General features: G+C 42.7%; 2 protein-coding genes across 6 annotated transcripts in view; both read left to right on the forward strand.

Annotated features, from left to right (window-relative positions):
- The window catches only part of KIAA0232 (KIAA0232 ortholog), a 53,026-nt gene extending 48,628 nt beyond the window's left edge, over positions 1 to 4,398 (forward strand). For all 4 annotated transcript variants that reach the window (XM_015862598.2, XM_015862599.2, XM_015862603.2 and 1 more), the window contains 2 exons: positions 1,193 to 1,290; positions 1,696 to 4,398. In XM_015862598.2, coding sequence (XP_015718084.1) covers positions 1,193 to 1,290; positions 1,696 to 1,875 — 278 coding nt within the window. In that variant the 3' untranslated portion in view covers positions 1,876 to 4,398. The remainder of the gene's footprint in view (positions 1 to 1,192; positions 1,291 to 1,695) is intronic.
- A 3,018-nt stretch (positions 4,399 to 7,416) lies between these two features.
- The window catches only part of TBC1D14 (TBC1 domain family member 14), a 54,522-nt gene continuing 35,671 nt past the window's right edge, over positions 7,417 to 26,267 (forward strand). The window contains exons 1-3 of one of the 2 annotated variants that reach the window (XM_015862604.1): positions 7,417 to 7,667; positions 11,590 to 12,316; positions 23,901 to 24,021. In XM_015862604.1, the coding sequence (XP_015718090.1) occupies positions 7,625 to 7,667; positions 11,590 to 12,316; positions 23,901 to 24,021 (891 nt within the window). In that variant the 5' untranslated portion in view covers positions 7,417 to 7,624. Of the gene's footprint in view, positions 7,668 to 11,589; positions 12,317 to 23,900; positions 24,022 to 26,267 lie in introns of those variants that run through there. The other variant, XM_032444519.1, reaches the window with a different exon arrangement.

Raw genomic sequence — 26,267 nt, forward strand, 5'->3', positions numbered from 1 at the left:
ACCCTTCACACTGACGGTCTGGGAGCTTTTAGGTCCCGTGCTGAGCATTAAGCCCAGCCCTGATGGCAGGCAGCTCACTGGCAAAAGCAGGTGTGCTTCCAGCTCTATTGCCTCCCAAGTATTTGTAACATCTGACAGCTGCCCAAAGGCCAGGAATTCTGTCAATAGAATCCTGAGATTTTTTTGTCGTTGTGGATTTTGCTGTATGGCAGTTTATTTTTTCAGGGGAGAAGGCTAAATAAGAGCATTCTGTGTACTGAACTGATGGGTATCTGATGCTTTCAGAGGCTCAGTGCAAGAAACTTTTAATCAGAGACCTTGTTCCCTGATGGTGTGGAATTACAATAGCCAGTAATTATCAGTATTCAGTAATTACTGAATTATTTTTTAGAGTGCATCTTAAAGTACAACGAACTAAAGCGTGCTTAGAGTACCCTCAGAAACATCTTTGCTTCATGAGCTCCCAGCTGCAGAGATGTGTTTGTGCTGTGAAAGGGTTCGTGCCTGCAGGGTTGGCCTGGGCCTCTCATACTGGAAAAATACTCGGTATTTAGAAAGTGAAGTTATTTAGCGTCCTCTTGTCAAGTTTGTTTCTGTGGTGGTAATTGCAGAGATAGTATCTGTGTAACAGCAAGTGCAGTGACTCAGAGCTGTGAATATGTATTTTATGCAGAGTAATCCTTTAATTCCTGTGAGGGGATTGTGTCATCGTACTGCTGACATCTGCTGGTCAACTCGCAGATTGTCTGTGTGTCACTGCCTTATTTCATCGGATGGTATCAGACTGTACAATACTTGGTGTGGGCGTAGAAATATAAATGACTCGAAACACCAAGTGATATCAGAACTGAGCAACGTATGGAACCATTGATAATAAATTCATTTCTGATCTTTGTGCGGTATTTCCCAGATGTTTTCATTAAGTGAGCAGCATTGCTGTTAGCGTTAGTTTAGTTATCTGGGAAAGATCTGATGATATGATGCCTCAGTCAGACCTCATGCTGAGCTGTTTGTGGATGTCAAACTAGAATCCTCCACGAGCACAGAGTTAAAGTGTTTTAAGAGTGTGAGTTTTAAAACTGCTGCTCAAGGTGCTTTTATTTTGGCTCAATGTAAATAATGTCATTCCTCAATTTTTCTTCTTTTCTTTCTCCTTCCTTTTTCCTCTGAACACCCCCCCGGCCACTCTCAGAGTGTTACACAAATGCCAAGGGAGAGAATGGTGTGGGAGAATTTGCAGATGTAAAGGAGATACCCAATGATGATGAACACCTTTTAGATTTTAACATGGTAAGTTAAAATTGGATCGGGGATGAGCTCCTTGTTTTTGTAAGGCTTTAAGGGCATTCATCATGTTTAACGTTCACTATCTGCATTTGGAGACAGCTTTTCCAGCAGTGTTCTCCTAAACAACACAGTGATAATGACACATTCACAGTTTACTTTCGATTCTCTTGCCATTTTATGCAAGTCCTAAAGGGCCCTAAAATTAATTAAAGCCCTAAAATAAAAGACCACGTTTTTTCCTGCTGTTGTGTAGTTGTCGATACATCACGGACTACGACAGGAAAGAGCAGAATTTATCCTGAATTGTGACATTTCTCTTGGACAATATCACATTATTTACCAGCCCAGAAAAAAAAAGCAAACATGTTTTTATTGTTCCCCATCAACACTGTCAGTTTAAATCCGTAGGTTTCTTCTGTTTATGAAGCAAGATGTGCAGATGATATCAACGCCGAGGCAAAACCAAACGGCTTCAGGAAGAAGATCTACTCCAGTGATAGCTCCAGCTCTGAGGACACCGCTTCGGAAGGTGGCAGCGAATGGGCCGATCCGTGTGAGGAGGAGCTTTTTTCTCGAACTCAACTCTAAAAACTGCAGAGTAGGACGGATGACTTAAAAGTAACGTGAGGTGGAAAACTATCCTTCTTTGAGGGTCTGTAGCTCTAAAACAACAACTTGAGTTTCCTCTTCAGTTAATGGATTCAGATGTGTATTTATCTTTCTCTTCTTGCTTATTTTATAGATGAGGACACAGCTGTCCCGTTGAAGATTTTTTTCACCCCCAAACTGTTAAATTCTTGGCTATTTGAACTAGACTAGATTGTGTTGTTAAATCAAGAATGGATGTGCATGTGCTTGTCTTAGTAGTACCACTGCTTTTTTGCATCTTAATTGCAGTTATTTTCATTCGTAACTGTAGCCCTACCACTACTGCTATCTTCTTAGCATCGCAGTGTCTACAAGTACTTCTGCTGTTCAGAGACTTTAGCTTTTGGCACATTAGGCTTTGTTCTTTAAGAACCGGGAGATAAATACTTAACACTGTAATCTATCAGTGCCTTTCTGAATGCAGGAGAAAAGCATGAATGACTTGTCCGGTCTTCATTCAGTAAATCTCATGACTTTGAAGTAGGAACAACAGGGTTGTGCTTTAGAGACTTACAGAAACTGTGTTTTCTCTCCTATGATTCCCTTTCTCCCCCCTCCCGCAAACCAACGCTGAGGTTACCATGGTTTGTATTTTTGCTAACTGGAGTAGCCAAGGATTTTTTGTAGGTATGGAGGCAATGTGGTTTTTCTTTTTTTTTTNTTTTTTTTTTTTTTTTTTTTTTTTTTTTTTTTTTTTTTTTTTTTTTTTTTTTTTTTTTTTTTTTTTTTTTTTTGTCCTTTTTAGCAACTTGCCGACGTGGGGCGGTTTAAAAAGAAGTAACACCAAAAATAATAAACCACTGTGGTGATGTGTGGGTCGTTTTGAACCTTGTAACAAGTAATGAGAATGTTGTCTTGTTGCAAACGATGGCGTTCTTGTAACCTGCAAAAGCATTCGAGACTGAATTTGAGCCTGAGTGACTGAACCGATCTCAAATGCTGGGTGTGCTCCGTGTTTTAAGTGCGAAGGGTCAGTGCTTCACTTGAGAGAAATCCTGTGGCTGCTGCAGTTAGCTGCTGTTGTGGCTGTAATTTAGTAAACCTCGTAGTTCATTTTGTGTTTCTGAGAGAATGCGTGGGGCAAGTTACGTGTGTGGTGGGTGGGGGTAGGGCAAGTGATGATTTCCAACATACCTGTGTGATTGCAGTAGTGACTGTTGCTTTATGTGACTTGCTTTTCGATTTTATTTTGTTAACTTAGAAAGTCAATACATTGTCAAGTTGCATCTGTACAAAGGTATCGACTCCTTGTGCTTTTAACACATTATGCAAAATGTATAAGCCAGGAGGAGCAATATTTGCAAAACTAAACGTTCTTAGTTTTCACCGACTCGTAGTTAAAAACCAACAACAAAGAACTAATTATACAGTAGCAGCATGTCTATAACAGCGGAAAGTGCAGAAAGTCCAATACTGACTTGAAAAGCTTAACCATTAATTTTGACAGGCAATAAACATCACGTGAGAACTGTAGCTGTTTGAAACGTGAGCTGAACTGGCTTTGAAATATGTTCTGTGCTAGGAAGGCTTTCTGAATAACCGGGTTTTGTTGCCTTTATTAAATTGATAGCGGATGAATTGAAACGCGTGGTTAGGAAACCACGCCACGCTTGGTGCGACATCGTAGTTGAGTTCCTCACCTAAAATTGGCTCAGCCTGTCCCTACCCTGGGGCTTTCTTTGGGTCCTCCTGTTGAGCTACGTTTTAGGGTTTGTATTGATACAACAAATCTTTTGACACTTTACAGTTTCTTTTCTTAATTTATTTGCAGACTTTGGAGAGATTTTTATATATTTTACTTTCTTCTGGAGCTTCCTTGAGAGCTTGTTTAGCACCTGCACTGAGAACTAGTTATAACTGTAACATGAAAGTAAACGAGAGCTTTACACGTAAATTCTTCAGATCACTGCAGTGAAGAATGGAATAGAACTTCATTCAAGAACAAGAAATGATCAAATGGACATATTTCAAACACAAACTTCAGCTCAGTTAATTTTGGCTGGAGCTGCTTCTTTGGTAAGAAAGGGCTCAAAAATCACAAAGGTGTTGCCTATAGTTACGTTGTGGTATGTAATAATTCCAGCACCTTTGGGGAAAATAAAATCGTATTTTGAGCTTGGGCAATAACAAATTGTCTGTACTTGTTTTCATAGTTTACTGGCTAAAGCTCTAAAGCTTTCAGTGAGAAGTGAAGTGTGGTTTTTAGTTTTTCTGTATGGATAGAAACACAAAACAACAACAAAAAGCATTAAAGGTTGGCATACGCTGAACCGCACTGTGGTATGAAGCGCATTGCATATCCATAGCACTGAAGTATCAGTTTTCCATTCCTGGGCTGAAATTTGTTTCTACTTTTTGCTTCAAGTGGTTGTATTGTTCTGATTTCACGTACACCAGAGTAACTGATTTTGTTTTCTTGTGGAGTTACTTAACACCAAATAAAAATATAAAAGGACAATTGGACGGTGTGTCTGTGTGCTCATTTTCTTTAACTAACAGTATGTAATCAGGTGACACGGCAAGTTAGAAATTAAACGTTCTAAGAGGAGTGATGGTGTTTAGAAATAAATGTTATGAGATAGTCATGATGCTTCTAATCTGGGGGTCCTCACCGCAGTATTTCCTCACGTTTTGTACTGAAAAAAAGCATTAAAATGAAAGAGATATTACTCATGTTCTTAAAAACAGAAGAAAACATGGCAGCTTGTTTAGTCCTCGCTTCAGTTACTTGTGAACTGAATTGTTATCGGGGTGTCCAGCTAAACACTGAATGTGCAGTGACTTCTTCATGGTTAGGGAACGCAAGACCTCTGCTTTTATATGGCATGAGATGTGAAATTCAAAACAAATATTAAGTCCTTTGAAGCATTACAGATCGATAGGGAGATATTGAATTGATCTGTTGTCTGCCCAAGTTGAATATTACCTGTTTTCATTCATCATCACTAGTTCTGGCCAACTCACTTTTAATTCAATTCTCCCTTGCTTTTTTCCTAGCCACCGCCAATAGGAAGTTAGTTACCGCATGCTGGGCTCATTCCCTTCTGTACTGCAGACCTCATGTGTTTGCTTTAGAAACATGGTTTCAGTTGTGCTGAGATATTAATAAGAGAAGCAGTTATTTTGTTATGTGTATTCTTACTCCTCCACACCTTTTAATTTCATAAACAGCTTGTAGGCAGCGATAAAAAAACAGCCCAGCTGCATTTAGTTACAGTAATATCAATTCAAATGTGCTGGGAAGTCTCACAGAATCTTCTACCTTTCCCTCCACGCAACAAAGCTTTTAGTCTATTTTTACCTAGTGCTTAACAGCAATGGTATTCAGAGACCTGGTTTCACTTCCCTCATCTTTTTTACATTTGCGAGCATTAAGATCCTATAGGAGGAAATGTTTTTGGGGCCAATGAAATGGCAATTTCTCTATCTGTTCCTGATCCACCATAAACCTACTTAGCGGATGCAGTAGGGAGGGCAGTGTAGATGGTGGAAGGGCTGCAAACGGACTGCTACCATTCACAGCTTTGTTCAAGACAAACATAGTTTTGCATGAACAAAGTTAATTTATGATTACTTTGAAGTGGAAGGGATAATTATTCTCTTATTTTGTCATAACCATCACTTTGTCAGATAATATCATAACAGGACAATTTGATCAGAAAACATCCTAAGTCAGTAGTAGAAAGCTGAATACTTGAGTATTTATTGTGCAAGTTCACTTAATTCTAAGTCAATAGGAGAAGACTGATAGTAACCAGCTTGGGTAGTTACTGTAAATGCTGGAGAATGGGTTTTTTTTTTGTCCATCACCTTTTCTAAGCTGCCTGCTTATGGTGAAGGCTGAATGTGTTGATCGGGGGTTTATTCCTCATTTAATGTCCCACCGTTTCCAGGAGCATTTAGCAGGTTCCAAATAAGTCAGGAAGGAAATACAGACTGCCTCATTTAACAAAAAAAAAGCAAGTGAATTATTTACTTCCTGTGCATGCCCTGAGAGCATTGCACTGCGTGCTCAGTTTGCTTCCTCAAACAGTCAAGCAGGTTGAAACATAAAAACCACAAACGAGCACGTCACATGTTGGCAAAAAGGAGAGCCCTGCATTTGGCCTCTGAGCATTTACTGATGGCCCAGCTATTCAAACAGGAGCACTTCTCAGCCTGCCCCGCAGGATGAAGTCATTTACATGTCTCACACCTGCAAAACAAAGGATCTCAGGGACCCTTTTGCACATAGTTACACATTCATTCTTACTGAACCTGGCAGTACCGGTTGGGTTTCCTTTTAGGAATTAGGGCATTCCACACTTCCCCAGCACTAATGACATGAAGCTGTATTTAGCTGCAAAATGTTGGCCCTTCACCAATAGAGGAATAATAACGCACAACACCTGAAGGCAGAAATTGTGCCAACTCTGACAGAGTTCTGTTAAATGTTGCTGGAAAAGTCAGCGACTGAAAATGAACTACTAATTTCAACAAATTATATTATGAATCAGACGGAAAAAAGAGTACATATGTTTTGTACTAACTATGATGTGATGTTCTCTAAGTATTTTAAGGCTGACCTTGGTATTTTTATGCTGCCTGGCGTAGCAGGATCCTGGTTGTTCTTATGGAAGTAATATGGAAGGTGCCTTATAGAAGTGATTCATGAAGACATGGAGGAATCGGTGACATCTTAACTGTTGTGCATCCTTCTTAAAACCACACGAATCCAGCAGAACAAACGTTGGAATTTCTCTCTCTGAAGCGGCCATACCAGAGGTATCATTCGTGGTTGATAATAGTAAATCCCCACTTTTCATCTTGTTAACGAGCTGATTCTCATCTCAGTAGCACAGAACTGCTGTGAGTGGGGCTGTGGTGGCAAATACTTGTATACCTCAGAGTGATGATTAACCCAGGTTACCCAGTGGCTGACAACTGTATTTTGCTACCGTAATATATTCCTTATGCATCGCCGAGTTTGGGTGCTACCCGGAACTTTTTTTGCATCAATCAATAAATGAATGAATGAATAAAGGATGAGTTCCAAGGATGATAAAGAAACAAGATCTCTGCTCCTCAACTGTACCACACGTTTCCATGGCCTTCCATGGCCATGAAGTCTTTGACTTCAGACTGTGTGTGAGCAGAAGGGCACAGCAAGGTGTGAGGGGTTTGGACTCGGGGGGTTGGACTCGATGATCTCTAGAGGTCCCTTCCAACCCCTACAATTCTGTGATTCTGTGTGCCGATAGCACAGAGCACACACGCAGGTACGGCTCACACACAGCCTCATTTACTACCCCTGGCCGACAAACTTTAAAACATCGCATTTTCTTCCCCAACTCAGCGCGGCTCGGTATTGAGCTGGAAGCCCCTCAGGCGCGCTGAGGCGATTCAAAATGGCGCCCAGCGCGCAGCCCCGCGGCCCAACGGAGCTCAGCCCTCCCCCATCGCGCAGGCGTTGTCTCCCCGGCGGGCGGCGCTCGGCCCCCGGGCTGGGCTGGGCGGGAGCAACGGGAGGAGCCGGACGGGGCCAGAGCCGGGAGGAGCGCGGCACCTGTCCCAGCACCGCCCGCAGCCAGGTGTGAGTGTGTGTGTGGCCATGGGAGGCCCCGCGCCTCGTCGGCGACCGGAGAGCGACATGGACCCCCCGCCGCAGCCGTCCGCCGCCTCCTAGTCCCGGTGGAAGGGAAGGCTGGGCATGGCCCGGCGAGAGCGGAGCGACGGAGCGCAGCGTTACCACGGTGAGGCGGCAAAGTTTGTGCGCGGCTCTTCCTCGTCTCCGGGCGGCGGGGCCGGAGCCGGAGGGGCGGGGAGCGGCTGCAGGGGGAACCCGGGGAAGGCAAAGGGGTTAAAGGGCTCGGAGAGGGCGCTGTGATGGGGGTACAGGCGGCGGTTGGTGCTTTGGCTCTGTATGTCCTCTTCGATCGGGGCCGGCGGCTCGGAAGCCTCGTTGGTGCCGAGTGAGGCGCTGGGCTGTGGGGAGGAAGCAACTTTGAGTTCTCACGGGCACCGTCAGAGAAGTGTGTGAGCGCTGCGGGCGGCTCGGAACGTCAGTTGAAGTTGTTAAGGCGCTGCTGGCTCACCTTGTTAGTTAAGCAACGTCGGGGAGGGTTTAGAAAACAAAACCAACTCTGTGAGCTGCCTCCGGAACAGAAGCTTTATAGTAAAACGCGGCGGCTCGTTGACCTGGTGCGGCCAGAAAGAGCGGCAGCCCAACCAAGTGGCTAAAAAGCCATTTTATTCTGTGTTTTTTTTGGGAGTTCCATCAGGCGTGATTTCTTCCCTCAGCGTGGTTGGATGATGTGCGAAGTCAGAGCGTACTTTAAAGCTCAGGTGCTGTCAGGACAGGCCTTCTGACATGCTCGAACCAGAACTTCAGAATGCCTGACCCTATGGACAGCCCGGACCCCACCCATCAGACAGAAGAATTTACTTGGGGAAAGCCTGCAGGCAGGGCTGCTGGTTGTTGGTATTTCCCTCAGGTTCCTTTGTGAATCTTTAGTGATTCCTTTTTGTCTTCCTTGCCTTTAAACCTCATACTACCTCATAGTACCCACTGCATGAATAGCTTAGTAGCTTTTGAGCCTGGCTACAGCTCTGTCTTTATTTGGTGCCCCGTTGCTCTTTTGTTGGCTAAGTTAATGAGTAAGTGATCCCTGCCTTCCCTCTGCTGCTCCGTGTGACCTGTGTTGTCGCCTTCTGTCTCTTCCTCTGGCTGTCTGTGTTCTGGGATATTAATGTTGGTGAGATCACCATTCCCGTAAGGCGAGAGGTTTTAAAGACTTGACGAATGTCAATTTTATGTGAACGTATTACCAGATCGTGGGGATTAGGGATGTTGTGCAGACAAAAGTGCTTTTTCAGTAGTTTATTAAGCTAATAAGGCTTTATTGCCGTGTTTATTATGGTAATATATTGCACTAATAAGTAATTTACAGAATGAAGTCTGTATTGCAGAAATGACGCTGTAGATGTTTGACATCAGTTGTCAGTTTTTGCACTTAGCTGTAAAGCAGCTGATATAATATAAATACCCTTATATTAACGGGACTCCTCTATTAGCCCAGTGCAGAGTGAACTGAGAATATGTGTATGTATGTGACAGCTGATGGTATCTCAGGTTCTCACTCAGAGCCCTTGATGTACCTCAAAGCTCCCCACAGTTGTGCTGAACTGTGTGAAACCTTTGTCACTCCTCATTGCACAGTCTGCTCCATCGAGCTGTGGCTGTTACATGCTCCTGCAGTTGCTATTTGTCCCTTTTAAAGGATCTCTTCCTGTGAATTTTCCTCCTTAAAGTCTTATCTGCTCAGATCAATATCGCTTCACTACCCTGCTGGAGAATTATTTTCCCTCCTCTCTGAACTCTCTTTCTGCCTCTCGGGCTCTTCCCAAGGCTGCTGGAGCACTTGCTATTTGGGAGCTCAGTTAGAAGAGCTATGCAGATAAGGCAGGAGCTGTCTCTGCTTAGGGAAGTCACTGAGCAGAAGTGAAGGCAGCGGGGAATTGATGATGGTAACACCATGGCTGATTGTATTTCTGAACCTTATTTTCTGGACCAATTAATACATATGAATTGCAATAAAGCAAACATCTGCACCTTTGCTTTTAATGATCTGAGGGATGGAACGTCTCCCCTACAGGGACAGCCTGAGAGCTGGGGGTTGCTCATCCTGGAAAAGAGATGGCTCTGTGGAGACCTGATAAATCCTTTCAGTATGTAAAGTGAGGGGCGGGGGGGGGCGTAAGAAGGGGATGGACTCTTTTTGTGGGGTCTGTGGTGATAGAACAAGGGGAAACAGTTTCAGACTAAAAGAGGGGAGATTTAGATTGGATATGAGGAAGGTGTTTCTGCAGTCAGCATCGGGTGGTGGCTGCTCCATCCTTGGAGACAGTAAAGGTCAGGCTGGACAGGGCTCTGAGCACCTGATGTGCTTATAGGTGCCCCTGTTCATTTCAGAGCAGCTGAACTGGATGGTCTTTAAGAGTCTCTTCCAACTCAAACGAATCTGTGTAATAAAACCTAACACTCTATTCCATGGCTGTGAGAAATGCTGGGACTGGATGAGCGCTTGATATCAAGAGCAACATAATGTGTATGAAGGGGTAGGTGGGAATAGGGGGGAGAAAACAAACTTAACTTAGAAAAACAAGTGGAACCCAGCAAAAAGATGGAAGCAGGAGATTCAGATGTACGCAGTTGTAATTATACCTCATACCTCGATTCCTGTTGTATTTGTGCACTTTGACCATCGCCGCTGACTTCAAGAGGTACAAGAGTTTGTATTCAGGAAAAGTCATTTAGTGTTTGTTGCCCTTTGCAGCTTTGATGAACCTCTCTTCAGGGAATAATTACGCAATTTCTATGCTCGCTATCTGAGGGCATCACTTCTTCAAACTGGAGAGGATGTAAATTTTTCTAACCATGGTAATGAGGAGGAAAAAAAAAGTTGCTATAGCAACTCCATAAGAAAAGTGTACAGCTTTTTAATCCCGACAGTAAACTTGAAATCTCACCTCTCTGAAGGATTGGGTAGTTGATGTATTGATGGCTTTGAATGGGTACTGCCCACCTGCATCACAATTCCAAAGGATGTGGGTGAGCTCAGGTGTAACAGCAGCTGCACATCAAACCTGCTGCTGGGCAGGAGGGCTCCCAGCCACTGGTTTGGAACTGCTTGGAGGAGCCGCTTGTAAAGAGCTGCTTGTTGAATGGGGGGGAGCATCCTGGTAGACAGCTGGCACCTTTCTGAAGTGCTGCGCTGCAGGGAAAGCAGGAGAGCTGACATCAGGAGCTGCAGAAAAGTCTATTTAGAAAGAACCATTTGCACGATGGGAGGAGAATTCTTCACTGCTTCACAGTTAGCACAGAAAGTGGTTGAGAGTGAAGAAACCGAAGCAATATGTGCATATTTCTTCTGCCAGCTGCTGTAATTACATTGCAAATGAAGCACTGACTGGTTTGCTGCCCTGCTGGCAGCCCCTGGGTTCTGTGTATTGCAAATAGATGGGCTGGTGGTCCCTGTGCACAGTGTGCGTGTTAGTTTGCTGCATGTGCACTGATGAAGCGCATCGTGTGTATCATCAAAATGTTGGTGATACGAATATCTTCCCAGCTATTCAAGGTCTGCATCTCTTGCTTAATGCAACACTCGTATGTGATGGATTGGATCTGAGTGACAAATTTATTGTAAATTTTACGGTTGCCAGAAGAAAACCAAGAAATTCTATTTAAACCGACACTATAATTTTGATGTAAGTTGTAAAGTACGTGGAAACAATCTTTATAGCTCCTTAACGTCAGTAAATATGCCTTTATGGCTATATAGAAATCAATCTCAAGTCTTTGCATTAGTATTGACGTGGAATGTTACACTGCTGTGGTTCTGTAGCACATAACTCTGGGGAGGTGGGCGCGAGGCACCGCTGGTACATTGCATACGAACAGCTTTTCATGCTTGACATTTCTAGGAGCCTAAATTAAATTGCCTTTGTCCTGCTTGTTCATGCAGGGGGGAAGGGGCGTTAATTATCTGCAAGGGAAGATGAATAACTTTTTAATTACAGAGCTTAATTTATGACAGCACTGAGTGTAATTAATATATATATATATTTCTTTTTTCCTCCCTGCAAACTCATAATCCTTTCTTTCCTTTTACACAGTTACCACGTGTCCCAATACACCTGATGGAAATGTATCCAACTCCTTGAATGGTTTAATGATGGGTGTTCTAAACACAAGAGCCGGTGGCAGCATCCAGGGTCTTCAGAACTTGAAGTCCCCGAGGTCTCTCTCATTGCCTGAGTATGGGCCGGGTCAGCATTCAGGTGCTTTAGAAGATTGTCATAGCCTTAAATCAGTGGATTCTGGTATTCCAACCCTAGAAGTAGGAAATCCAGAGCCGGTTCACTGCAATGTGCTGACTGTGAAGAGGAAGCAGTCAGAACCTGACATTGTGCCTGACAGGACTTTTCAGAGCGCCTGCACGCTGCCGTCCTACGTGCCTCCACGCCCTCTGGCTTCTGAACACGATCGTGCCGTGCGGAAATCCTCGACTTTTCCAAGGACTGGGTATGACACTGTCAAGCTTTACAGTCCGACTTCAAAAACCCTGAATCGAAGTGATGACATCTCTGTCTGTAGTGTTTCCAGTCTTAGCACAGAACTGTCGACAACTTTATCAGTCAGCAACGAGGACATTTTGGACTTTGTGGTCACAAGCAGTTCAAGCGCGATTGTGACTCTGGAGACTGATGAAGCGCACTTCTCAGATGTCACCCTGAGTTCCACTAAGGAGGCTGGTGATCAGACTCAGCAGGACTGCTGTCAGGAGGCAGACGTGGACAGTAAACGAAAAATATTGGGACCTTTTACCAACTTCCTTGCCAGGTAACGTTTGTGTGAAATAAATTCTTAACAGTGAGAGTAAATGAGACCATAGGAGAGCTTTCTGGTGCACTGCTTAGGATTTTACTTCAACAGTGATAACAGCTTGCTGTTTGAAGTTTGTGTTGTGAACGTAATAGTTCTCTTCTGAATAAGTAAGCCAGTATTGCTTACTAAGGCTTTGAATCCTTTATTATCTTTAGGATGTATCAAAGCATCTTAAATCTCCCTAGAAGTTCCTCCTGCATTACAGAAGGAGTTCTGAGCTAAGGTTTCCTTCCTATGAGCACAGCTTTGCTTCTAGGCTTCCCCAGTGATACTTCTTGTATTTTGACCGAGATCCTTCATCTCCTGGCTCATGAACAGATACGTACTGGTGGGATATGTACCTGGATGGAAGAGTTTTGATAGCTGGCCGGTCAGGTAGTGGTGGAGCATTGTATTGATGGGTATAGAGTTTAAAATATGAATGCTTGCCAAGCACTTGCGTGATGGCTGTGTTGTGTCCCAGTCTCAATGATATTGTGTTAACACCTTGTTTTCTTCAGTTTGCTGTGGAGTGGGAACACCTGATGTGGAAATTTGGCATTCGGATGTTGAAATAAAATCATTTGCCACTCAGTGCAGTTACCTCTTCTACGCCTCTGGCTGCCATATGAATGACAAGGTGTTCTAAATGCACGTGCTCATTTGGTAAATGAAGGTTGTGAATAAGGAACGGGGTTATTCCATTTTTTTTCATTCCAGGCCTCGCTAATGCCTCTTATTTTTAGATCATAATGTCTGAGATGTGTCGTATTTTGAAGGGATGCTTTTAGAAGCCAGCTTAGACTCTAAGCAGTGTTTGCAGTCTGGCCTGTTTTGAGAACTCTTACTTCAGTTCATCTTTTTCTTCACGTAAACTTTTTATTGCCTATTCATCTCTTGAAAAAAAGTGTTGAAAGACTTGGCTACCGTCGTTCTTTAGAAGGCTGTGTTAATTGCAGAGCTCAAGAGAAGCAGTTCCTTTAGATTTAATCAACTCGCTGAAGCTGTCATGGGTTTTTATTCTTAGGTTGAAGTGACAGTAGAGTACCGAGTGTTGTACTCTCCTTATCAGTTCTATTTGAGGTGCTGAAGCTTTTGTGGATCTCTGTTTGTTGCCATGGAGCCAGACTCAGTTCTGAAGCAAGAGGGTTTTTAGCACTTCAGAGCCTGAACTTGTGTTACCCTGCTGTAGCACAGCTGGTGGCTCAAACAAGTGGCTGCCTCAGCCTGGAGGTAGCACGGGGTTGGAGGGAGCACGGCACCATTTAGGGCCTGCTGGAAGGAGGATGTTGTACCACTTATTTTGTTGGATGGGAAGAGTTGAGAAAACTATCTGTCCAGTTCTGTTCTGGTGTAGTCTCTCATGGTTTTGCCCGTGTTACTGAACACAGTGCTGGACTGAGCCATTTAACCTGAATGTCTTCGGGTACATTGAATTTCAGAGTGCGAGGAACAGCCTTATTGCCTTTCAGATGAGAAGCAGGTCAGCTTGGCTGCCAGGTGGTCACCAGGAGAATATGAGGATCTAGTTAAAACTAGGTTATCAGCCTTGAAGTTCCAGCTGCTGTTACCTGACCTTCAATATTGTCCCCCTAACACATCATTCTGCTCTGTTTTGAAAACAAAAAGAGCTGCTGGCTGGCTGTGCTTGCATTTCACATACTGTATTCTGTGCATGCATTCTCGTATGCCACACAAACTGGCAGTTTCACTGGTGTTGAACCGGCATGGAGCTTCTGAGCATCATTTTGTCCCTTAGAGGATACTAAACACAACTTACACTATTAACCTTGTTGAGGATTAGGAGATTGCTGGTATGTGCTGCCGTCCCTGTGGTTGCACTTGCATTCTCTAATGATCGCATGCAGTTGCTGTTTCCCAGGAGTTCCCATGGCCTTGATTATGCTCCTTGCATTCCTGGGCTGAACAAACGCTTTGGTAAATGAACTCAACCCTACAGTGTTTTGTCTGAAAGTAGCTGGCCACCAGCAGGCTTCCAACAGCTGACCCTGTGCTGTGTGCCAGGCTTTGTGCAGTTCTGGAAGAGAAGGAGGCGTTTGGAGTAATATCTTTAGTGAGCGGTTTGCTGAGAAAGGGGCAACTGAGAGCACTTTGTAAAAAGTGCTGCGGTCACAGGTAAAAAGCCCCATGTTTTCAGCACTTAGTGCTGGAAGGAGTTTCCCTTGTGATTCATGCAGGTCAAATGTGTAAAGCTTCCCTTTCAAAAGGGTGGCAGGAGAAAACCAGGCTGCTTGGTTAGTGTACATGTAATGTGAAGGAGCTGGCACAGGAGGTTTGGGTATGGCCCTTCTGCTTTCAGCAGCCTGGTGGTTTGGCACGATGGAGGAGTTCCAGCCTTCCTCTTCTGGGTTAGGTCAGTGAGGGTGATGAGGTGCACGTCTGAGCTGTAGTGAGCTGTGATGAAGCTTAGTTTTAGCTCAAGTTGTTGGCATTTGGTAAAAGGAGGGATCTCACTTCTTGAAGCAGCAGCAGTGCTTGTATTGAACCCTGTCAGCTGAAAATGTGTTAGTTTCCAAGCTTGTTAAGACTGAACGTGTGCTGGGTATGTCAGTTAGGATTTACTGCTGCCTATAGATATTACAGTGGCAAAAATTATATGCCTCTGTTGCTTGGTTGTATGCATTGAAAGAGCTTAGATATCAGTGAAAGTTAAAGCTTCTATAAAGAAAATGCCTAGAGAAGCATCTGTTTTGGAATGCAAAATGATTTCTTAGCATTCTGAGGATTTAATCTCCTCAGTGACAAGGTTATGTGCATGCACATGCAAGGCATGTGGGGTGGTGTTCCCTATTAGTTGTGGTGATATTTATCCTCTTACAAATTGTCAGTGTTCACTTCAGGCTGCAGCTCAAAGTTAAATCATAACAGAGATGGAGGACAGGAGAACCTGGCTGGCTGGTGCCTGACCTGGCACCTTCAAGGCACTTGGGAATGGAGTGCCCCTGCTCTCCCTTTGTAAGCACTGTGCAGAAATTTCCTGGACTTCTCCTGAGACTCAGTTGCTGTCTCTTCTGCAGGACCAGGTTTTGAAAGGTCCAGTGGTCTCCTCAGGCTCTTCCATGCTTCCTTGGGTGCGGCAGGAAGATCCAAAGTGAGAAGAAGAGGTGGCTTTCTGCTTTGTTACACAGCTTTCCTCTTGGAAGAGCTTAAGGCATCACGTGGATCAGCTGCGTGTACTGGTAGCTGTCATTAGGCCCCAGGTTAGTGCATGAGAAGGGATTATTGCTTTGGAAAGCAGCTGTAATGCTGACTACTGCAGAAGAAACCTGGCATCAGGTTGTTTTCAGGAGTTGTGCGTATATGGATCAACTCTACAAGGCTGGGATCCTTTGCATAAAGCATGAGTTTGAATTCATTTCCTTAATTTGAATGTATGTAGGAATTTGGTTTGAGAAATAGTGTTAAGAAATAATTGGCTGAGAGACTGAAGGTTCAGTGCCTTGGCTGTGCCTTTGCCCTGCTGAACCGCAGTAGTGTTGGTTAATGAATTCCACCTTTGTACTTTGCTTCTGTGCTGTACTGCTGGAACAGGCTTTTAAAAGGCTCGTTTTTAAACCAGCTTTGGTCGGAACCATTGTGATTTTACTGTACAAGTTATGCTCTTCATTGTTCACTTCAGAGAGTGAGGACGAGGCTCTTCATGGTTACATGCAGAGGTTTTTCTAGGGCTGTGCTTAGTTAAGTAATAAGCCACGAGGTTCTCATCCTTTTTAAGGGAATATAGGAATCCACACTCTTTACTTAATCCATTACTGTGAATATTCTCTTTTGTTTCTGGAATCTGGATCCTCTTTTTTATCAGGTTGTTCATAGACGTTTTTGATCCCAGTTTCCTTAGTAGGAAGATCTCAGGAAGCTTTTGCGGAGAACAGAGACTGTGCTAACAGTAGGGGCTTAAAGAGGAATATTAGCTTTCAGTGCTTCCAAAGAACCTCTATTTCTGAGAGAGAGAATCTGAAGGTGGATGACATCACATCCCATACATAGAGGAACAAACCTGTGGCCTTATTTGTAGTAGAAGATGAAAAATAAGTGAGTAATCTGAAATGTTAAACTTCAGGAACTCCTCAACATGTTCTGTGTTAAATAAAGGCTATTAATGAGACTATAGGCTGGAGACCAGATCTCCTGAGACTCACTCATCTGCTGGAAGGAGCAGGGTTGTTCAGTGGCAGCTTCATTCCCATCCCACAGCTTTGTCTGGGCACTATTGGAACTGTTATCAGTAGTGTGGATCTGAAAGGGGAGGGAAGAGGTTGTTGGGAAGGAAGAAAGTAAGCAGGTGCTTCAGGGCTCACAGTGTGATTTTGGATGGCTCTTACTTGAAACTTGCTTTGTCTGCTTGGAACTCCCCTAATCTGTATAATTCTGTGGAGAACAGAAGTTACAGAATTTTCCTGAAATAAGCAAACACTTTTAAAAGCAAATCCTTTGCAGATGCAGATTTGGAGTTCTATCATGGTAATAACCTTTTCATTTGATAAAGAAAGCAGAACATTGTTGAAAGTGATGTGATAAAGGTTTCAGAATTCCTGTGCTCTCCTTCCCTGTGTGAAGATAGGAACTTTGTCATGTGGCCTGTTCTCCACTAGGTGCTGAACTTAAACTGTCCTTGGGAATTATAATCTTTTCTTTCCTCTAATGCGTGCAATAGCAGAACTTTGGAATTTCTGATGTGTTATTTCTAACTTAAATTGTGCTTTAAACCTGACGTGAGGTGCTGCCCTTCAGAATAAATGGAAGTTACTACTGGAGATCAAATCTTTGTTTAAATTTGTGTTTGTGAAAAACTTTTCAGTTATTCAGCAGCAAAATGGGAGAGAGGCTTGTTGAAACTAATTCTTCATTATGGAAGTGAGGTGAAAATCTGCACGGCAGCTCTGTGGTGATTATTGTCTGTTTCCCAGCAGTGGTGCAGGGAGCACGGGCTCGCTGTGATCCAGTTACTATTTACAGTAAAGTCATGTTTTTGAGTGGCTGATGGGAAGAATTACCCCAGTCTTGCACCATCTAGTGAGCGTGCTTTGTTAGCATGGGGAGCATCGTGTGTTGCTTGTAACATTATAATGTTTTTTTAATCCATTCCTTGTTCTCCCCCACATGAGGCTGCCTTTCAGAAAGGTTGAGCTTGTTCAGTCCTGTGTGTTTGCTTTTGAATAGGAAGTGAGAATTATTTATGTTTTGATAGTTGTGCATGATAATGTCAGGTGGGTGAAACTGAATTCTGCTTTCGTTTTGATCGTCTTTGAGAGAGCTTAGTGAGTTAGTGGCCTTTGTATCTTAGGTTAATTAGCATGATCTTGTCTCATGTTTCCCTGTGCCAAAGGGGGGGTGAGTGCTGCCATTGAGGAGCTTCGGGAAAGAGGCTGTCAGAGCAATTGCTGCCATGTGACCCTGTCTAAGCAAAAGAACATTGAATGTTCAGCTGACTTTGTTTCTTCACTTCCTTTTCTTCACTAGGAGAGTGGTTAGGCCCTGGAACAGGCTGCCCAGGGAGGTTGTGGATGCCCCGTCGTTGGAGGTGTTCAAGACCAGGTTGGACGGGGCCCTGGGCAACCTGATCTAGTAAAGGTGTATGTTTGGTGGCCCTGCCAGGCAGGGGGGTTGGAACTACATGATCCTTGAGGTCCCTTCCAACCCGGGTCATTCTGTGATTCTGTGATTCCTTATCCGTCATGTAAGCTGTTCAAAGTTGTCCTACAGAGTTCTATGTATGGGTGAAGACTTCTTTGGTAGAAATATTAGGTCTTGCTCTGGATAATGTATATCCTGTTAAGCAGATTTGAGTTTGCTACATGGCAAACCAACCAAACAAACAAAAAAAAAAGGAAAAAATTAAAAATTCTTATTCCTATACTGTTGTGTAGGCATTAGCTACGTTACCGTTTTAAGCAAGTATTTGGCCCCAAACCAGGCACAGGTTTACAATTAAGTAGGGGCTTTTAATCATTTCTCTCATGATGTGGTAACACATGTCTATGGTCAGTCTTTACTGCTGGCAGGTTTTACTGCTCATTCAGTGTCTCGCTCCAATTTATAGGAGGGAGAAGAGATTCTTTGATATATGTATACCTGGTGTGAGATTAAGAAACAGTGGTTCAAATGTTGGACCGACCAGTTTATTACAAAGCTTAATCAGGGACATGATGAAGGGGAGGATGGGTGATTGGGAAGGGAAGACAGGCGATAGAAAAGATAGAAAAAGGCAAGAATTGCATTAACTGGGGGTAGTCACCACCAGGATCCAGCAGCCGAACTGGTAGAAAGTCCTGTTTCTAAGTCCACAGAGTTTACATTCTAGATTAGTGCTGCACGTCATCCACGCACACAGTATTTCTTATTTTGCTACAGCCAGTCTTTACTGCCCAACATGTGGGATTAGTCTTCCTTATCTTATCATGTCTTTACACTTCAGTACAAGCAGCTCCACTTTGTGCTCTAAAGAAATGAGGGTTACCCTCTAAGAGAAAAAGGTAAACACAGAACACAGTAGTCCTCTTGATTTATAGTTTACTAAACCTTGATTTTCTTTTTTTCTTTCTTTATTTTTTTTTCCAGAACAGGCTGGTGAGTGTGTTGTTGTGTCAGTAGTTGGAAATTTAATCATAACATTTGAAATGGACTTAAAAGCTGATTTGTCATTAGGGATGTCTACTTCTAGACTTCCAGATTCTAATGCTGTTGGGTTTTTTAATCCATAAACCAAGTATTGGTCATCCTTTACCTTGGCCTGTGGTGATCTGTGAGATAGAATTCTGCTAACTCTTTTTTAATATCTGAATTTGGGTTCTTCTTCACAGCTTGGCTTTTAAATAGCTATCAAAGGTTCCTTTCCGTGGCCAAAATACTTGGATGTTCCTTGATTATGCTCTGTTCAGATCCGTGTGTGTATTGGTGAAGTGCAGGTTGACTGAGAGGTGACCTGTTGTGGGTGTGTTTCCCAGATGGTGTTGGTTGAGTTTGTGCTGTACCAGGAAAAGATGGCTGGACACTAATGCTCACTCTGCAACAAATATTTAGTACAGTTTTTCTTCCTATACTTTCTGCTTCTTAGATGCTGTACGTTGCTTTAAATTCCTTGTTCCAGTGTAGGTTTCTGGGTGCCTTGTGGAGTAATGTTTGTGTAGACATCTGTTTTACACACTGCTTGTGTGCTAAGCATATGGGTTTACCGGATTTTAAGAGCAGCATCTCCTTATGCTTTACAAAGTTGATTTTGCATTCCGATTTGACTGCCTTTACATAGACTGAAGGAGCTCAAGACCTGAGCGATCTCTTCACACTTAATTTGGAGATACGGGAAATTTCAGGATCTTCCTCCAGAAGCAGCTGAAGGAAATGCACTTTGCCTCTTAAGGGTACAAGTTTGATACTCATTTCAAATTGCTTCTGAAGAGAATTCTGTCGTACAAAATCTGAGCCTTCTGAACTGTCTTCACTGCCCTTATCTTTCATCTGTTCTCTTCATAAGGCCGGTAAGTTCTTCCAGTTGTTAATTGTGTGTGACTATTCTAATTACTTTGTCTTCTTAAAATAACCGTCTTAACTGGGAGACTAATCAAAATGTGAATGGAGCATGTATCTTGAGAGCAGCAAATGTGGCACGTGTTTGTAACGCTCCTAACAAAAACGCACATACTATTACAAATGAATTTTGGGCAGACATACTGTATCAGTCTTATGTGTAGGTTGGGTCAGCATCTACCTCTGGTTAGATCTGCTGCGCATGTTTCTTTACAGCAACTGTCTTTTTAAAAGTAACCAACCTTTTAAACATGGCTGTGTCTTTTTTAGTTAAAGATTGGACTTTCTGAAGTGTGTTTGGGCAGTTGGGCAGGTCAGTGCACAGTAGTGGTGCAGTCTGTGCATCTTCATGGGGAAGGATCTTGAGCCTCTCTTTTATCTCAGGGTGTTACGTGCATGTATGTAAGCACTTGCTCTGGCTCTGTAATTCAATTATCTCCACTCAGGTAACTTTTTCTTATCTCCACAGCTCAATTAAAGCAATCAGATTAAACATTTATTTGGTGCCAAATCGTGTTTTTAAGGCATGGTGCAAAAAGTCATTTTGTATTTGAAATCCTTCTGTGCTAAAATAAGCAGCTGCAGACGCTTAGTGTAAAATAGTTGGTGTGTTTGATGGGAATGCAAATGAAACCCATGGCACTTTAATGGTTCCACTGCAATGATACAGCAGACATAATGTATTGTGTCAGTGAGTCCTGTTAATATCCCAGCTGTAAATCAGCACGATGTGCTCTAACGATTGTGAAGGAGGCAGTGAGACTGGGATAATCATCAGCACATGATCTTTGCTTTCCAGGCATGCCAACCCTCTTTACATTTAAGATCTCAAATGTGCTTCTGTCTTAAAGCACTTGTAATTAAGCTTTAGGATCCTTTACCGTACGAGTTCGGAGTTTTTCTTTGGAGTGAAAAGTTCTATTTCTGCAAATAAAGAATTTTTGCTCCTTATTATGTTTCCCATTAACTGTAATCTCCTTAAGCGTGTCACCTCCAGAGCTGAGTTATTTGTATGTTGTATTTACTCAGCAGTGAAGCTGTTCAGCAGTTTATTGGGTTTTTTTCCCCCTGTTTTGTTTATTTTTAATCTGATGGAGCGAACATGGGAGGAGAAAACCTTTTATTGTTATAGTAACAGAAAAATGAAAGCTTTTGCTGTGAACTACTTGCTCTTGTATACGTATGTATACATGTACGTATGCATAAAAATAGTAGACGTTATTTCCTTCCTTCCACTCAAGCAGCGGCTTTATCAGGACCTTTTGGTGCTGTTCTGATTTATTATAAAAAAAACTGGTTGTAGTTTACAGTTCTACATCTGATTGGGCAGCTTCTGGCTTCTCATAATGCTGTGTTGTGCAAGTTCAGATACTTCTTGAAGAGTGAGAAGGGCGCGGGAGCCAGCAAAGGAGCAGAATTTAGGCAGGGGGTGGGTAAAAGAAGAAAAGGCGGAGTAAGTTGTAGTGCACAGAGTGGGAGTTGTACGTTGACCACACCAGGTGCTTTTGTTTCGTTTTTTAGTAAATGAAATCTTGAACTGGAAAACACTGATGGTGCAAAGAGAGAAAGAGCTGCCCAGTGCCCAAGAACTTGCACCAGGAATCACACAGATGGGAAAACAGTGAGCTGAACAGCACGGTGCCATCCGTTAGATAAGCCGTAGGACAGATACTTACTGTGGTGCTGTCTCTGAAAGGAAACAGGGCTGCTGAACTGAATTCAAAGCAACTACTTGAGATGGACTTCTCATTCTTAGTCTAACAGCAGCACTTCCAGCTGAAGTGACTTAATCATCCCAGTTTGTCTTTATTTTGCTGTGAAGATAAAGATGTATTGCAGCCTGCTGCCCTTCCTAAAATCCTTTAGAGAGACTGGGGGATATCATTGCTTGCATAGACATTTGCTAGCAGCCTCTATGGTGTGGGTAGACAGGGAAAGCAAATTGCCTGCTGTTCTTCTAATTTTCATGTCACTGCCATTCTGACAAACTGCTGAAAGCTTTTATTTGCAAAAGAGGATTTGAATGTGCAGAGAAATGCCATGCTTTGTGCCTCTCTGGGTGGCTCTCAGCTGTGCCTGGTGTTGTGCTTTGCTCTACAGCTGCCTTGTAGTCATGGACTGAGTTTCTTGCTTCCTTAAGTAATAATCTTACAGCAAGAACAACCAACCTATCTTGCAATGGGGATCATATTTTTCTGGAGTGATTTGGGTGATGCTATTGCTGTCATATTTTCCTCCTTCCCTTTTCAGATAGGTTTTAGAACTTTATTGATATATATATATTTACCTTTAAAATTAACAAATAAAAACACAGATCTCCCCCCAAAACTCACAGCTGTCCTTTTTAAGTTTTATTTCCCTCGTAGTTGTCTCAAACAATCCTGTAAATTCATAATCTCTGTCTTTTGTATTTGAACTCGGGCTGGGTTAAAAAGGTAAACACCTAAATTCAAAGAAAATGGATTCTTCTGTTGTCAGGGTCAAGGAACTGCTAAAGAAAGCAAATCCAACTGAAATGTCTTTCTTTGAAGCTGTTTTTATGATGGCCTCTTTTCCCAACAGTAGCAGTTGTAATGGCAGCACTATAGCTGAACTTGCTGATTAATGCTCTAATTAGCTTATACGTCTTTAAGTAGCATTGTAACTTTAATGATGAACTACTGGAGAGCTCTGTAACTGAAATGGAGCGTGTTAGTTGTAGAGACACAGCAAATCCACACAGTGGTTCAGTAATTTACCTGTGGAATTAGGAGTTCATGCCATGGGGGGGAAAAAAGGGAAGAGGGGGAGCGGGGCTGGATGTCAGCATGCTTCTCTTTTCCTTGCTGCCTCCCTTACATCTTTATCCTGTTTCTTATTTTCTCTCAGGAGTTAGAGGGGAAACTGTTTGCTTTGTAGGAGTGTAGTTACTCTTGAGACTTAGCTTTGACATCAGCTGTTACTGAATTGTGTGATTTCTGTACCTAGCCACCTTGCTCTTATCTTTTAATATGATAATCTGTTCCTGCTTTGGGTTTCAAGGTAACTGTACCCTTGTGATACAGAAGCATGTGATCAGTAGTGCAAATATAGATGTATTTAAGGATAGCAGTGCATGTTATTAACTTCAAAATACGTTGCCATGCACCCTATGCTTGTGTCTCAATTATTATCCTCCTGTTAAACATTTCTCCTCTGTTCCCAGCACTTTGATATATGTTGCTGTCCTCACGATATTGTTCATGTTGGCTGATCCAAGGTAGCCTGAGAAAAAATAACTTGTAGCTGTGTGTGCCTTTCCTATTGTGGACTTGTATTCAGCACATTTGGAATGTTCATTTCCCAACCTGCCAGACTTAATGTATAAGAAACAGTCTGTCCTTGCTAGGGTTGGCCCATTGGGTGTTAAAGTAGTGATTGTAGGTTGGGGGAAAAACAGTAGTTCTAGACTGGAAGCAGCTGTGGTATGAAGCTGCTACAGCTGTGTGCTGATTGGAGAAGTGAAAAAGCTTTTGGCTTGGTGGAGTTAATGTGTTTTGATAGCTGCTTTTAAGGTTACTTGGGAAAATAATCTTTTATGAAAACAGATCAAATACAGTAAAAGGCTACTGTGCGTGTCTGCAGCCTTTTTGCGGTTTTCTTGCCAGCAGTCTGTTGTAACAGGTGGGTAGGGAGTGTTTACGTAGCAAGAGATGTTTCTTAGTCTCACTTTAAAAGACTCAGGATGAGAGTTGTGGAGGGAGGCTAAAAAAGCAGAAACTTTCAGAAAGTCATAAAAACACCTTATTTATGTGTTAAAAGTTCTTACTTAGCCAGGTCCATTGCATACTATGGTGGCAGTGCTGCATAACGTATCTCCTGAGGGCGAGAGTTGGTCCCTGCCACCACAGCCACAACAGCAGCTGGAATATGTGGTTGAGGGTGAATAAGGTTGACACACTAACCATCCCGTTTGTCTGCTGTAATTAGTTATCTCTTGTTTATTAATAACACTTTTTTTCTTTTTTTTCCTTTTTTTTTTTTTTTTTTTTTGTAGGAATTTGTTTACCAGGAGGCAAAATGCAAGATTTGAAAAACAAAATGATGTGGGCTGGAAGTTGTTTGGAAAGGTTCCCCTCAGAGAAAACTCACAGAAAGACCCCAAAAAAATACAAAAGGTATTTGCTTTAACTCTATATTAGGAGTAGCAGTGAGTGTAGAATCTAGTTCAGTTTATGATCTGTGTATGTGACTGTAAAACCTGTTTGTATGAAGAGTTGCACCCAATTTCTTGGGCCAAATCAAAGATGGTAAAAAATGTAATTCAAAAGAGTGTGTCAGTTACTGACTTGAAACGTTGGAAAAATGTAATGCCATTCAGCATAAGTAAATGAAATGCAGTTTTCTTCCATTCCTACCACAGGATAGTTCAGGGTGGAGTGTGTATTGCAGTTGTGGTTCCCTGAACAGAAAGATCTGTCGAAGCTTCATAAACCCCTAAGTAGTAAACATTTAGGTCTGTGATTTGTCAGATTTTAGGTCGCTGGTTTTGGATGTGGGATTGTGGTGGGGAGAAAAAAAATAGACAGCTTTTCAGGTCACCCCTGGCTTGTCATAAGGGAAAGGAAAATTGTGAAATCCTTTTTTTAATATAAATTTTTTTAATTTTGTGTATCACTTCTGAGCTACAGTGTTCTAGCATTTCTTATGATGTAACAGCATATATGAGGTTGGTTTGACTACAGATGAATCTTATGGATTACATATTGACTGATGCTTGAGGTTTTTCTTGTGGTATCAAAAGCTTCATGTTGTCACTTCCTTATTCAGACCACCTGGGGGGGTGGGGGGGGGGTAAAAAGGTGTATCTAGAAAGAGGCCACATAGCAAGAACTTCAAAATCAGCTGCTATGTGTGAAGTGAGGGTGTTTATTTAGAGGATTGTGCTGCTTTATTCAGGGTGTTCTGGAAATCCAGCGTCTCGTGACTGTTGTTACCTGTAGTCGGGCTCTTGGTTCCAGTGAAGCTGCAGCACCTTTTTGAAGTCACAGCTATGATCAACACAGCTATGATTGGAGGCGTGCTTTTAGCAGTGTGAATTGTGCCCAAAGAATATGAAGGATGTGTAAAGGTACAAGGTGACAGAAAGGCTATTGGAACAATTCCTGCTGGCCTCCAGCCATTCTTTCTCCTTTGAGAATAAAAGGGTACTAGGCCAGAAGAACAGATGGTTTTGTCTCATTTTCTGCCTTGAGGTACGTATTTTGTTTCAAAGACTGGAAGATCTTTATTGAAGTATTTAGATGAATGTGATGGAATGGAGAATTAGGGGAAGAAGGTGGTGACTGTGAGCAAGGTAAATGATTAGTGTCCTAGTAAAAGATTGTGTTTTCTGCACCTTTCTCATATAGGACAGGAAGCAATAGCCAAACTATATTTTTACAGGTGGGTGTTAATTGTCTGCACTTTGTTTGCTTTACTTGAAATTGGGCTATTTTTGTTTTCTCCAGAAGTGCTGAGCTTTCTTGAAGCTCAGTGGAATAGGAGTTAGGCTTAAATGTATGAAATACTCTGTCAATGCTGGGTGTCAGAGAACCCAGTCCTCTGCCCATACACAGCTGGCTGTGTGTTGGAGCTTAACGCTACATATCTTGACCACCTTTACCACTCGCAAGTGGTAAAAGTGCCGCTCTGCTACACAGAGGCTCGAATCTCGGGGGCTGGACTCGATGATCTCTAAGGTCCCTTCCAACCCGCACAAAACTATGAAACTATGAAACTATGAAACCTTTGTTTCTTGGCAACCATGTTGTCTTATGCAGAGTGACGCTGTGGGAAACACTGTGGGACATTCTTAAACAAACCTGTCATTGGTGCTGTGCTGGGAGTTGCAATGCCCTGAGCACTGAAGGTAACATAGTAGTTTTCCATTGAATCATGTCAGTTTTGCATATTGAGTGAAGTATGTAGAATACTCAGCCCACTTAGAAAGTACCCACGTCTTGGGTATTCATCTGGATTTGTACTGGAGAGTTTCTGTTAAAAGGTCTCATACCAATTTACTAATGGCAGAAAACTGACAGGATTCTGAGGGTCTGTAACTTGAGATTCCTCAGGTTTGGAAAAGGGTGGAAGGGAAAAATGTACCTTCCTCTCCAGCCTGACCCTGTTGTTGCTGTTCCAGTTCTCTCCTGTATTGGTGCTGGATATTAACTGGGTACGTGAAATACGTGTTTGTTGAGTAAAAGCTGTTCCAGTCTTTGGCTGCTCAGACTTGACTTACGGATTCTTTTCAAGGGGAAAAACATATTTATACCGTGCAGTCTCTGTCCTTGAAGTTGTTTGTTCAGTGTTGTCTATGCTGTCAAGTACTTAGAGGCCCATAGGTGTAGGACTCTGTGTGGCTACAGAGAGTAGCTTTCCT

This window comes from Coturnix japonica, chromosome 4 (genome assembly GCF_001577835.2).
Source record: "Coturnix japonica isolate 7356 chromosome 4, Coturnix japonica 2.1, whole genome shotgun sequence".
Taxonomy (NCBI): domain Eukaryota; kingdom Metazoa; phylum Chordata; class Aves; order Galliformes; family Phasianidae; genus Coturnix; species Coturnix japonica.